The sequence below is a fragment of the Quercus lobata genome, chromosome 11, assembly GCF_001633185.2.
Source record: "Quercus lobata isolate SW786 chromosome 11, ValleyOak3.0 Primary Assembly, whole genome shotgun sequence".
NCBI lineage: Eukaryota > Viridiplantae > Streptophyta > Magnoliopsida > Fagales > Fagaceae > Quercus > Quercus lobata.
Window position 1 is genome coordinate 16,207,936 of NC_044914.1, and position 13,948 is coordinate 16,221,883.

At 34.4% G+C, this 13,948-nt stretch overlaps 1 protein-coding gene across 2 annotated transcripts; it reads right to left on the reverse strand.

Annotated features, from left to right (window-relative positions):
* Nucleotides 1-9,345: 9,345 nt before the first annotated feature.
* LOC115966256 (probable arabinosyltransferase ARAD1) lies at nt 9,346-13,610 on the reverse strand. Of its 2 annotated transcripts, none has more exons than XM_031085508.1 (2): nt 12,650-13,610; nt 9,346-10,003 (listed from the first exon to the last, which is right to left on the reverse strand). In XM_031085508.1, exons 1-2 carry the CDS (start codon nt 13,466-13,468, stop codon nt 9,812-9,814), a joined length of 1,011 nt encoding a protein of 336 aa, XP_030941368.1. In that variant the 5' UTR covers nt 13,469-13,610; the 3' UTR covers nt 9,346-9,811. The 2 variants fall into 2 exon arrangements, with proteins under 2 accessions (XP_030941368.1, XP_030941369.1); XM_031085509.1 differs by having other exon boundaries at nt 9,910-10,017.
* Nucleotides 13,611-13,948: the final 338 nt, after the last annotated feature.

The following is a 13,948-nucleotide window of genomic DNA, read 5'->3' on the forward strand; positions in this document are numbered from 1 at the left end:
TAAGTTTAGTTTCCATGTAAATATATTTTAGATTGTGTTTGGTAGGGAATGATGAAAAATTAGCTGTTTGCAAAGATTGTTGAGCTAATGTTTGCATCAATTACTAGATGGAGGATTTTGTTAAAAGGGTGAAGCAAGAAACTGGTGGAAAATGTATCTTCTCTAATATTAAAACCTCACTTTTCTTCAATTATAGATTAGTGAAACTAAAGAATATGATTATTATTTTGTTAAGTGGACATTTTCATAGGGAGGTCTTTGTTATTGTCAAGGAAGTTAATAAGTTATTTCTTTTTTCAAGGTATATAAGTTGCACTTTTAGGAGTATCTAGGGTACCATGGAAAAGAAAGAATGCTGCTAAAGGCCTAAAAACAACCTTTTATTACTCTTTGGGGCCATGTTTAACTTTGCCTTAAGCTGAAAAATGAGACTATATCATACAAAAATATAATCCCTCTGTAGAATGTACAGCAATATAGAGATATGACCGTATACAGTAATAAAGATTTCCATCCATGAGAAGTGGAAGCATACAAGCATAAACAAATTATTTTTGTATTTATTTGTATGTGATTTTTGTTGTTATATTATTGCAATTTTAATGAGAAAATTGTTCTATTAACATATGAAATAAACATCAAGTTACTATTAACCTTGATTTATTTGTTCATATAATATCTAGAGATAACATATATAATATTATATCATGTTAATATGAAATTAACTGACATTTTTTGATTTATTAGTACTTAATAAAGAAAACAAATATGTATAGTATATTACAATAAAATTGCCAAACTTTCCCGTGCATAGCACGGGTTAGCGACTAGTGTGTTATAAATTCGGTTTAAAATATTAATATTATTATTTTCATGTGTATTCTAATAAGTATTATTGTTTACTCAAAAAAAATATGGATGTTTATCCCACATTGATTGTGTGTCTAGAGTGTGCTATTTATAACCCCAGTCTAACACTACAAATGTTAAACCCTTTTATAGTTGTATTCTGGTTATGTAATGTATTATAAATTCGGTTTAAAATACTAATATTACTGTTTTCATGTATATTCTAATAAGTATTACTGTTTACTCAAAAAATAGTGGAGTTAATTACCTATTTAGGGCTTATCTTAGTTTTAGCGAAGCTAGCCATTTAATAAAAGCTTTTTTTTTAGAAGAAATTTTGTTTTTTGAGATTTTTTTTTTTTTTTTTTTTTTTGAGAAGAAATGAAAGCTCAAGTTCGTTACATTAATTCTTGCTAAGAGGTGAGAGCATCAGATATTATCTATATAGAAATATGAGAATTGGTTCTCTCTCTCTCTCTTTTTAATGAGAATTGGTTCTCTCACACTATGAGATGCCACAACTATTAATAAGTTTTGGGTTTCAGCAAAAGAAAAAAGAATAAGCTTTGGTCAATCACTATATATTATCTATATAGAACTTATTGTATATCATTCATACACATCACCAATTTTTTATTTTAAATATGTATATCAATAATATATATATATATATATATATGTGGACATAAGATTATAAATGCTGTGTTGTATATGAGATGTACATTAATAAGTGTGAGATCACAATAAATTATATGTATCATCTCTTTGCTACGCTTTTCAAGGAATGCAAAAATAATCTCTCATAAGGATTGAGCATTAGCAAGCAAGTAGACAAGTCACTCGGGCAGCTGGGGTAGATGTGCATGCATTATGGTTTTCTCAACCAATATATATATATATATTGCACTCACTTTTTTTTTTAACATTTCACCTCAATTCGGTTTCTACCTGTACGTGCAAGTTAAGATTTTTGGAGATTATCTTGTAAAGATCTCAAAAACCTTAATAGCACATTTACACATCATCTTTGTCAAAAGTTGTGTCTTTTGTGTTTGCAAGAAAATGAAGAGTAAAGTTGTGAGAGAAATATACACAAATTTTTTAATGTGGAAAACCTCTATGTTGGGAGAGGGAGAAAACCATAGATAGAAACCAGTCAAATATTCCACTATTTTCTGAAATTGGATACAAAGAAGGTATTGTGTTACAATGGAGAAAAAAAGAAGGAAAACAGTGAAGATAGGAGGGAAAGAAGAAGTGGGAAAAGAGCTTCAACTGTAGTGTCGTAATGGTGCATGACTGATCTTGCTATCACTTTCAGCCACTATCTTTGACACATGAACCACAACTAATGGCTACATGCTTGCTATGCCTTGGATACGTGGTGATGGTAGACTGACTCATTATAAGCAAATCCAATATGCCCCACTTTTGGGGTTGGTGACCGTAGACTACCATTCTCCAATATAATAATAATAATAATAAATTTTCACAGGCCGAATTAGATCAAATAGATAAAAGTGGACTAAAATAGACCAAATTAAGAGAATTGGATCAAGTGGACCAAATAGACCAAGTGGACCAGAATGAACCAAATTGGATTAACACTTCATTCACCATAGAGAGGATTTCTTATTTGTGTGAGGGGAAAAATTAACATGAATGAAAATGTCAGGAGGCAAATTGCTTTGTAGGCATTATTATATGGGGTATGTTGGGGAGAAGGGGTGTTATCCAATTGACATGTCTCTTGGGAAATTTTTTCGAAGGGTTAATTAAAATTATTGTGCATAAACTATTTTACACAGTTTTTGCACACACTCCAATAAGCAACTAAAATCGTAACCTCAAGATGCTCTAGTCAATAAGATTTGAATAAAGTGTACAGGAAAGCATATCAAGGTGAGTCATAGTATGTGCAAATCTTAAATATGATTGGTAATTTTAAGTTAGTTATCGCATATAAAAGCATTCTAAACCATTCAAGTTAGTTGCTTGGTAAATCTTTGAGAACAGTTTTAAATGTGAAATTTGGTAGAGTCAATTTCAACCTTCATGCTCTTTAAGTCATAATTAATTTACTGATCAATTATAAAATTTGAATAAGCTAGAATATTTATTTCCCCAGAAATTGCATTCTACCATGCTATGACTTCTTACGGAAAAATAGAGATGCTAAACTATTTAAGTACAGAAAAGCATATTAAGGTGAGTCAAATATTAGATAACAGTGGTAATTTCAAGTTATTCACCGCATATAGAAGCATGTTAAATCAAACCATTCAAATTAGTTGCTTGGTAAATCTTGAGAACAGTTTTAAAGTCAACATTCGGTTTAGTAAATTCCAACCTTCTTCTTCTGAAGTCTGCAGGTAAAATAGTATTTTACAGACCAAACGATAAAATCTGTATAAACTAGATTTTATATTTCCCCAGAAATTGCATTCTACTCTGCTATGACTTTTAATGGAGGAATAGAGATGCTAAAAACTATTTGAGTACCCTTTGTCCTAAAGAAAACTTTGGAAAATTATGCAAATAGAACTTAGCAGCTTCAACTCTCTCTGGTATTCCAGAATCCTTTCTGTGGTGACATTTTTCCGCATTGTAACTGGAAATCCCTGCTTTTACAGCAGAGGTGGAATCTTCAAATACCAATCTTTCTATGGTCAATGACATCTTCAAAAGGTAATCAAAAGGTCGGCGTGATGCTGGTGTGGAACCAGCAGGATCTAGTAGAATTGTAGAAAAGTCTGTCATTGACACCCAACAAACTGAAGAAAGAATACCTGGAAATAGCAGTAATTTGGAAACCACCTCAACGTCAGGTCTGTCGGTTTTGATGTTGTTCCACTCATGGACCTTAGGTAGCTAGGCTGTTGCTATTTTTGTGGGCTTCAATGGCCAATACCATCAATTTGGTTTATAGGTCTTTCTATCCATGTTGACTGGCCTTGAGGTTATCTTCTTCTTTCAGTCATCCCCATGTGCTGGTTCAGCCCAAACATGTGGGTTGTGCTTGCTAGCTTTGTGTGCCTAATTTAAATTTGCTCCAACTGCTTATTTTTTAAATCTTGTTTTCAAAAACTATTTTTACCAACACATGCAGGTGGCTTAGTTGGTAAAAAATTGGGCCAACAAGTCTCAGCACTTGAGTGTGAGCCTCAAACAACTAATTGTGTATTAGTGCTTTTTATATCTCATCTTCGTCCTAAACGGTCAACCTAACTTAACTGACATAGAATATAGAGTCCTGCCCAGGAGCAGTTAAGGTATTACTATAATTAAGCTCAGATAGGGAAGCTACACTGGTTACCCTCCCTATCCATTTTTCTCTTACCAAAAACAAAAACCTATTTTCATAGTTTAGTGTGAAATAGGTTTCTGAAAACCACTAAAGGACCCATTTTCAGAAAACAAAAAAAAAAAAAAAAAAAAAAAAAAAAAAAAAAAACTTGGTGGCATTATTGTAAATAACTCCAAAATAGTGGGCTCACACAAATTGACTTGTCTCAATCAAGTTATTAAACAGTCGTAACTTTACCACCAATGTAAAAGTCATATTTAATGAGCCATTGTATAGGCTTCCTATTAATGTTATAGAAATCCGCAATATGAATGGAGAATATTTCACCATAATTCCATAATCTCAATTTAACACAAATATATAATTCATATCATTAAAATAAATGAAAACAAAAGTAATCAATTCATAGTTAAATAACAACCTAGTTAAAAGATTATTATAAATACATAAAGTTACAATAAGTAATTTGATTTTTTATAATAAATTAGTATGAAAGTGTTAAGAATATAACAATGTGCCTACAAAGTTATATCCTCACCATCTTGAATGCTCCTAAAAAAAATATATAGAATTCAACATTTTTTTATTATTCTTCTAAGCAGCTAAAATTTGTATCTATAGAAAAAACACTAAGTTTAATGCTAAAAAAAAAAAAAAAAAAATTTAAAAAAAAAGAAGAAGAGTGGAGGCTAGGGTTATAGTGGCATATATAAGGATATAAGTAAGATTTTTTTAAAAGTATGATTATGAACCCACTAAGAGGGGAGTTAGTATATTCACAAGCTAATTTAGATTTTGAATAATAATACTATCTACACAACTCTTTTTACAACAAATTTCATAATTGTTAAAGTGATTGATTGTAAGTGGTGGATGCAAGTAAAACATATGAATCCGTCATATTTTTTTTTTCTCTACCACTTATAATAGACCACTTTAACAACAATAAGTCTAAAATTTAAAATATTTTGCACAAAATTTTTCATTATCACTAAGTTGGCGAGTTGTAGAATGTAACAATTGAGTAATGTGATTGGTTGACCCAAATAAGAATTAATAGCAACCTAAAACTCAATAGTTGTAAAATATTGTATATGTAGTAGAATTGTTCCTTTAACAAAGGTAAAATTTGTTTTAAAAAAAAAGTTGTATTGGTAGCATTACTTATCTTTGAATTGCGTTGAGAAATGTCAAACTTTTAAAAGTCATGGAAACCTATCAAAATTCAAAAGCACAAAACTTGGAGTCTTAGGTGCGACCCATTGAACTTTATTTTAATTGTAAAATGACATATAAAAGTAATATGCAGTTATATGGGCTTTTAATTGACAGAAGGGAGATTTATCTTATTTGTGTGAGGGGCAAATTGCTTTGTAGGCATTATCATACGTCGGGTTTTTGGGGAGGTCAAGGGGGGCATTTGCCTCCCACGATTCCCCTTTGACCTGTGGGTTTAGGTGGAATGATTCATTCAAAAGAGTTGGGTAGGATTTGAGTCTTTCTTGCGTTGTTCAATTGACACGTCTCTTAGAAAATACTTTTGAAAGATTAAATTTGTTGCATACAAACTATTTGTCACAGTTTGTACATGCCAAACAAAACAACTAAAATCAAGAATTCAATTGCTTTGGTCAAGAAGATTTGAATAAGTATACCAGAAATCGTGCCAAGGTGAGTCATAGCATGTGCAAATCTTAAATATGATTGGTAATTTTAAGTTAGTTGTTGCATATAAAAGCGTGCTAAACCATTCAAGTCAGTTTCTTAGTAAATCTTGAGATCATTTTTAAATGTGAAATTCATTATAGTCAATTTCAACCTTCATGTTCTTTACGTCATAATTAATTTACTAATCAAGTGATAGAATTTGTATAAACTAGAATATTTATTTCCCCAAAATTGCATTCTTTTTTTTTCTTTTTTTTTTAATACAAAATAAAATTTCAACTCTAGCCTAATCTAAGTATATATGTGTGTAAAACTCCCCTCTGGAGACTTGAATTTCGACCCTTACCTCCACACCCCACGAGCACTTATATGCATTCTACTATGCTATGACTTCTTATGGAGAAATAAAGATCCTAAGGATCTGTTTGGTTAGCTAAAAAAAAAAACACCGTTTTTTGTTTTTATTTTCAATTTTTAGTGAGTTTCACCACTAAAAAACGGGTTTGGTTTTGTTCAGTTTTCATTTTCAGTATTCTAAGAGTTAGATTTGAATACAAAAAATGAATACAACTTTTCAGTGTTTTTGTTTTCTATGAATACGAATACAATGACATATTCGTAAATATTATGAAAACACAAAGTTACTTTTTTTTTAGTGATGTGATATGTATGAACGAGAAAAGTTACTATTTTTTTTAATAGAAAAAATGACCAAACTCGGGTATATTTTATATCCAAATTATGTATTCAAAACAACTTACCAAATATTACTAAATGTGAAAATAAGTGTTTTTTTCTATATTCAAATTTTATATCCAAATTATGTATTCAAAACAACTTACCAAATATTACCAAATGTGAAAATAAGTGTTTTTTTCTATATTCAAATTCAAGATTTGAATATAGAATAAAGAAAATGAAAAGTGGATACACCACTTTTTGAAACCAAACAGCCCTAAACTATTTAAGTACCCTCATCTTTAAGAAATTTTGTAAAATTTATGCAAATAGAACTTACCAGCTTCAACTCTCATTGGTATTCCAGAATTTTTTTGTGATGACATTTCTCAACATTGTAACTAAAAATCCCTGCTTCACAGCAGAGGTGGAATCTACAAATATTACAATCTCTCCATAGTCAATGAGATCTTCAAAAGACAATTCAGTTCTGTAACTTACTACTATTGTTAGGACACACAAGCTAAGTATAGCATCAAAAGGTCGCCCAATACAGGCGTGGAACAATCAGGATTAAGCAGAACTTTGATGAGTGCAAACCTTGTGAATCTAAACTCTGATAGTTAATGTGTCCTGGTGCTCCATGTTTCATTATGACATTTTCTTAATTTTCAGGTACTTGAAAATACAAATCACGGACTTATCCAACCTACAAATGCAGAATCAGCTAGTGAGGCCACCAAAGTATAAATCTCGGTCAAGACAATATTGCTTTGCATCCAAACATCTTTTGTCAAGAAACTTCTGCAACTCTGATGGCTCATAAAATCTCTAGGCTGCAAAAGACCATTAACTATAGCTAAAAATTGCTCTATATTTTAGTGGAATGAAGGAATTTCAATTTTGTAAGCAAAAAAACATATTATAGACAGTTAGATTACTAATAGAAATGGGCAGTCTCAATATGAAAACAAACTAACAAAGTCAAACATGAAGAGCCCATATGAAAATTTTGGAACATAAATGGTCAAAATAAATACAATCCAAAACTTTTAAGAGGCATACTTTAGTCAATAAATTTTGAGTGTATCCAAGACATGACTCCCATGGCCTTGTTGAGACAGTCAATTAGTTCTGTTGAGCCGAATTCCATGGCACTGTGTGCTAAGCGTATCTAAGACATGGTCTGGATTCCAGCTTATATTTCTCACACAATCTGGTCGTTCTAATACCAGCTCGGCAATCTCTGCATCTGCATGGTTTTCAATAGGAATTAAATCTGACTGAGTGTGGGCCTGATTTACTTCCTTGACGCAGCGCAGCGCACGTATCCAAGACATGACTCTTATGGTATTGGTGAGGTCCACATTTTGTGCGTGTCGCTGTGGGAACACACGAACTTTTTTCCTGTTGAACTGGTGAATTACCTTTGTTGAGCCGAATTCCATGACACCATGCGCTACGCGTATCCAAGACATGGTCTGGAGTCCAGCCTTCCGGCCCTGTTGAGCCCGGTAATGCCTCGACTTTAGCAGGGTGTCGCCAACAAGCCAAAGGGGCTTTGAACTCGAAGTGCTGAAAAGTTTATGTATGATGCTGCCTGGCCATGATCTCCTGAGCTGGAAGAACGAGACAGCCTTGTCTTTAAACTTGTGATCATCCTCGTCCACATTGTAGAACCCTTTTGCAGCACTAAAAGTGCGCGACCAAGGTGAGGATGGCCAGTCTAACTCCCAGTAGATAGCGTAGGTCCACCTCTCGCGGCAGGCCTTCTTGAACGCTGCTTCGACCTCTTGTGGGAATATCCTCTCGTCCTCTTTGTCAGAGATGTGAAATTTAATTGGTTGCCAGCGAGGTATATTAGGTTCATCATGCCTCAACTTGCTTTTGTTTGATGTATTCTGATCATGGTGATACCGGGTTGATTCATTTGGAGGCGAATAGGAATAGTTTGGCTGGAAGATTGAGGGTATGGAATGAGCTAATTCGTGAATTGGTCTTTCACTAGTTAATGAATTTGGCTGAGACTGTGTGGGTGGAAAAAATGATTGTATGGTATAAGGAGAGTAGTGTTTGGTTTGAGAAGATACAGAACTTGACAGAGAGTTGTATGGTGGAAAGAAGAATGATATGGAAGGAGAGAAGTCTAAAGGCGTTTGATTAGATAATGAAATATCACTACCAGACTCAGACTTGGCTCCTGGAAAGATCGAAGAGATGGAATTCGGATCAGAAGAACGCGGTGCAATGGATGCCATCAAATAACCCAAAGGGAAATGGAAGATTAATCATTAATCAATGTGACAAAAACTGTGAGGGAGGGACCATTGGAGGGGTTTCACAACAATGAGGGTAACTTCATACAAACAAAGAGAGAAGGAATGGACTTCATAGGAAAATTCCTCGCAACTATTGATCCGCGGTTTCTTCAGGAGATGGAAGACTTTTTTTTTTTTTACCATTTAAAAACAATAGACCGTTACCGCTAACGAAAAAACTCTTGTTTGACTGAGTCACTAACTTCTAGAAACAAATCCTCAAAGTCGTGTCTCAAAAAACACTTTTTGTAGATGAGTCTTATCGACTTTTGACATTTTCTATCTCAGTTTCTCTTAAACTAAGATGTGATGTGGAAATCTTGTCATTTTATTTCACTACAATTCAAAAAATTTGTCAATTGGCCTTCTTCCAATTTAGAGCCTAAGACCATTACGTAAATGACAAATCCTAATTTCAGGAGGCAAAACAGATGTGACTCTTAGTGGAGAATGCAAATTCATTCAAAATAATAGTAATTAAAAACACACACACAAAGAGGGATATGATAAAGACCTTATAAATCATAGGTAAGACTGAATTTTATTTTATTTTTAAACATTGAACACTCAAGGATTATGACGGCTCAAATAAAAGAATCAACATAAACGTGATCCTTGTAATCTCTATCATGTACATTTCAAGTACATACAACCAAGTTTCCAGATGCTAAATTTGTTTGTGTCAAGATAGAAAAGAAGATACAAAGTGGGGAGAGGGAAAGAGCGAGTATGTGTGTGGGGGAGAAGGGGGGAAAATAAGTGAGGTATCCACAGAAAGAAAAAAGGAAACCCAAAATTCAAAAATCCCGTAAATGGAAGGGATTCCATATTCACATCTACCTTCAGTTCTGGTGAAAAAAGTTATTTTATAAAGTTAAAATTTCTTGATCTTCTCCTTGCTGAAGAAAAGCCATGCACTTGCTCTCAATATGCAAAAGACTTTGATTCTTTAGGCAGGCATCAAGTTCCAGAATCATTGTCGAAGGCAGCATCATCGGGTGGTAGCAATGCCACTTTGATTTGAACAGTGACATGCAGAGCAATCTGGCTCAGTCACATGCATTGTGGCAAGCCTTCTGTCACAACTGATCATCAGTGTAATCAAGGGGAGCTTCTGTGATACTTGGCGCCAGACTTCAATCACTGTCCCATTTGGATCTTTGTACTCAAAGTTTCGCTTCACCTGAATTACAAGAACTAAATTGAGAATAATTAACCTTAGGAAGCTGGTGTTACTAGCACACTCTCATCTCTAACATATTAGGTTCTATGTCATGACACATTATTAAAAGAAGATTTATGGAAATTTTCAATGCATAAAGAATATGCAGCTGCCATGTCACCATCATTATTGTGACTTGTGAACATTATCATCAGGTGACTAGTATCACAAAAATCTTCATGTCCTCCACAAGTCAGATGCTAAGCAGAATCAAATGTTTCCAAAATGTCCTCTCACTCATCGTATCAGCAGAAAAATACTACTAATTTGGTTCATCTAAGGTGATGCACTCATGCAAGTCCAACTGAATCAGTCAAAAAGTAAAATATATTTTTGTTAAGCATTGGATCCCGGAGCTGTAATGGAAGCTATCTCTTTCAAAAGTCTAATAACTCAATGGAAGGAAAAGAACACATCAAGGCAAACAATTGAATTCCATAGCTGAGGAAGGCTGTATACTGACTATCCAACACTGCTCTTGCTTGCCAAAGTTTGGAGAATGGTCCTATTCTAGTTCCAACAACTACAAAAAGCGTCTAGTTTGGCCTAATTTCCTTCAGTATTTCTCACTTTGAGAGATCATTCTTTGTATTCAGATCATTTATGGGGTATTCGGAAAATCACATATTTATTTCAATTCATGATGAACAAAAATTCTTATCCCACTGCATTCAGATGTAGCAAAAAGTTGCTTAACTAGTCTGACTCCCTAAAAAGCTCAACCTCAACAAATACAATTTGATTCATTGTGTATATATCAGTGGCGGCGCCACGTGCAAGTCAGGGTGTTCCCAGGAACACCCTGACTTGAAAAAAAACTTGAAAAAATTTTTTTTTTACAAATTTTTTTATACTTGCTCTGTATTATAGGAACACCCTCGAATTTAAAAAAAAAAAAAAAAAATTAATTGTTCTGCTTTCAAGCAAAAAAAAAATAATAATAAATGAAGAAAGCCCAAAATAAAATTTGGTAACAGAGGCAAGCCCACGGGAACTCGGCAAGCCCAACAGATTACAAAGGCAAACCCACGGATTCTCAAAAAAAAAAAAAAAAAAAAAACCAATGCAAAGCTATAGAGCAAATCAAATCAGAACTCACTTCTAATTTTCTATATCAGAAATCCCTAAAGGCCTAAAGCAAACCTAAAGAGTGAAGACAGAGCAAGCAACGGCTCACTGCCTCAGTCCCTCAGAGCAACGCCTCAGGCTCAAGCCAATTGCCAACAGCCGGAGTCACGGAGATCGGATCGGTCACGTCGCTCGCAGCTCGCTCGTCATCGGAGATCGGTCCAGTCCAGATCGTCATCGTCGCTCGGCTCGCTTGCCCCTCGTCCTCGTCACTCGCCACTGCCCTCATCAGAGATTGCTCGTCGCCTTGTGACCTCGTCACTGCCTCAGCGGCCTCAGCCTTCAAGCCTACCTGCTCAGCTGCTCCGATGCTTGGCTGCTCCAGTGCAGGTGCTCCCTCCCTCTCTAACTCTCTCACTCTCTCACTCTCTTTCTCTATCTAAATGACTTTTTCTGAAATGAAAATTATGACTCTCTCTCTCTCTCTCTCTCTCTCTCTCTCTCTCTCTCTATTCTTTAATACTAATTTTAATACTTTGTCTTTATCTGATTCTGTGATTGGGCCACTGAATTGCTAAGCTTTAACTTTATCTTTATTAATATTTGGCTGATTTTTTGACTTTTTAAATTTGTCTTTATCTTAATATCTTATCCGTTGGTGTTGGTTAGTGTTGGTGTGTGTGTTTGTGTCGGTGAGATATTAAATTATTAATTGTCTTTTTAGTGTAATGTGTATTTTGATTGTAAAGTTTTCTGATTGGCAGTTGGTTCTTGTAATTGAGAAAATTTAATTAATTGAGGAAAACAAATAATTAATAATTTAATTAACCAATACATTATAAAAAAAAAACAAATTAAATTATGTTAGACTAAACAACAATTAATAATTTAATAATTAATGAAATAACAATACAACAAATTATAGTTTATAAAAGACAAACAAATTAATGAAACAACTAAACAACAATAATTAATAATTTTATTAATATGTCAAATGAACTTATAGTTTATTGTATAGGTACCTTTGTTCATTTTATTTCATTTCATTTTTTTTTTTCTTTTTGAGGTTTTTCGGTGTGCAAAATCCAAATTTCTTTTGGTCTTAAGAACTTTTTTTTTTTTTAAAAGCACAAACTTCATGCTGACCAAATTTTGAATTTCGGCTAGTATTTACCGAAATGTCCCGAAACACCCGAAATAGACCGAAATGACCCAAAATTTTTTCAATGTGAAATAGGAACACCCTAGACAAAATTTCTAGAGTCGCCACTGGTATATATAATAATAATTAATCTCTAAATGCAGTGAACCAAACTATGTTGGTATGCTTGTCTCATAAAACATAAAAAATCTATATTGATATGCTTAACTGAGTCTAATAAAAATCATATTAAACAACTACTGTAATAAATAATCTAATAGCAACTTTTTTTTTTTTTTTTTGTGGTTATACTTAAAATCTAAAAGCAACTCAATAATCATAATATTTAAAAGAAATAAAAACCCAAGAAGAAAAATTGATTTAATTTAAATAATTACCCCTTTGCGAAACCGATTGCCCATGAAGAAGAACAACGTTTTCCGATCCTCACCTCCGACATCTCCATTATAGGCACCAATCCTATGCGAGTCAGGCACTACCACATCCTTAACCAACGAGGAATGGTCGGGTCTTACCCGCCGGAGATCCGAGACCAACAACACGGCATTCTTGACCCGATCCATGACCCGATTCAACGCATTCGGATTCTGGCAAACCAACACGTGGTCCCTCCCCTTGTTCCTCCTCCAATACTCTTGCCCCTCCAGCCACGACACCAGCTCCTCCTGGGTCTCCGAATCCGAGTACTTCTTGACCTGACCCGACCCGTTCCTAAAATGGGTCCTGCTCACAACCCAACTCAGTGAAGAGAAAAACGGCACGTAAAACAAGTCAGCTTCGTTAGGATCCATGACCCGAATGACTGGAGACCCGGTTCTTTCATTTTCGGGTCGGGTCAAGTCCAGCAACAAGTGCCACTCCAAGGAGTGTTGGTGACTCGGGTACTTGAGTTTTTGGAGCGTTGACTTTGCCACGTCAGCAAAACCATGTGCTGTCCAGAAATGTTCAACGACGCCGTAGGTGAACTTTGTCGGAAGATCATCGTACATGTAAACTTTGACTCGCATGGAGGAAGAAGAATAAGAAGAAGTGTTGGGTGAAATGGGAGGAAGAAGAATATTGGGCCTAATGGGCTTGGTGGGTTTTGAGGAGGCCCATGATTGAATGGTGGTGAAGCAGATATAGATGGATAGCCCGAAGAAAATCATGGCTGTGAGTGTCTGGTTCAACAGCCAAGTCCTGCGCCTTTTGTTCATCACTAATGATCAGTGACAGTTAGTGATTTTTGGAAATACAAAAAACAAAAACAATGCAACGTTCTTTAAGATTCCAATTATACAGGAACTAGTGTGTATTTTTTTTTGACAATATAGATATATATAGTGCATGGAAAGAAGTGATTTTTAAATTTAAAAAAGCATATATATTTAACTAATACTTGTATTATTATATAAATATGGTATCGCCGGCTGGTTTATATGAAGAGCCATCTCTATTGACTCATAAGAGTTAAGAGAGGGATTTGTGGTTGTGAAGTTGTGACCTACAAGGCTACAACTTGTGAGGGCGGTGTCGGTAGTGAACATGGAGACAATGTGCGCAGAGAGGAAGATAGAGACGTGTGTGTCGAGGAGGGTATTGAGTTATTTGAGGAGGGTTTATCTTTCACTTTCACCCGATGAAGAAAAAGAAATATGAGGTTTTACGTGGTTTCTTGTTACTATAATAGAGGGGTA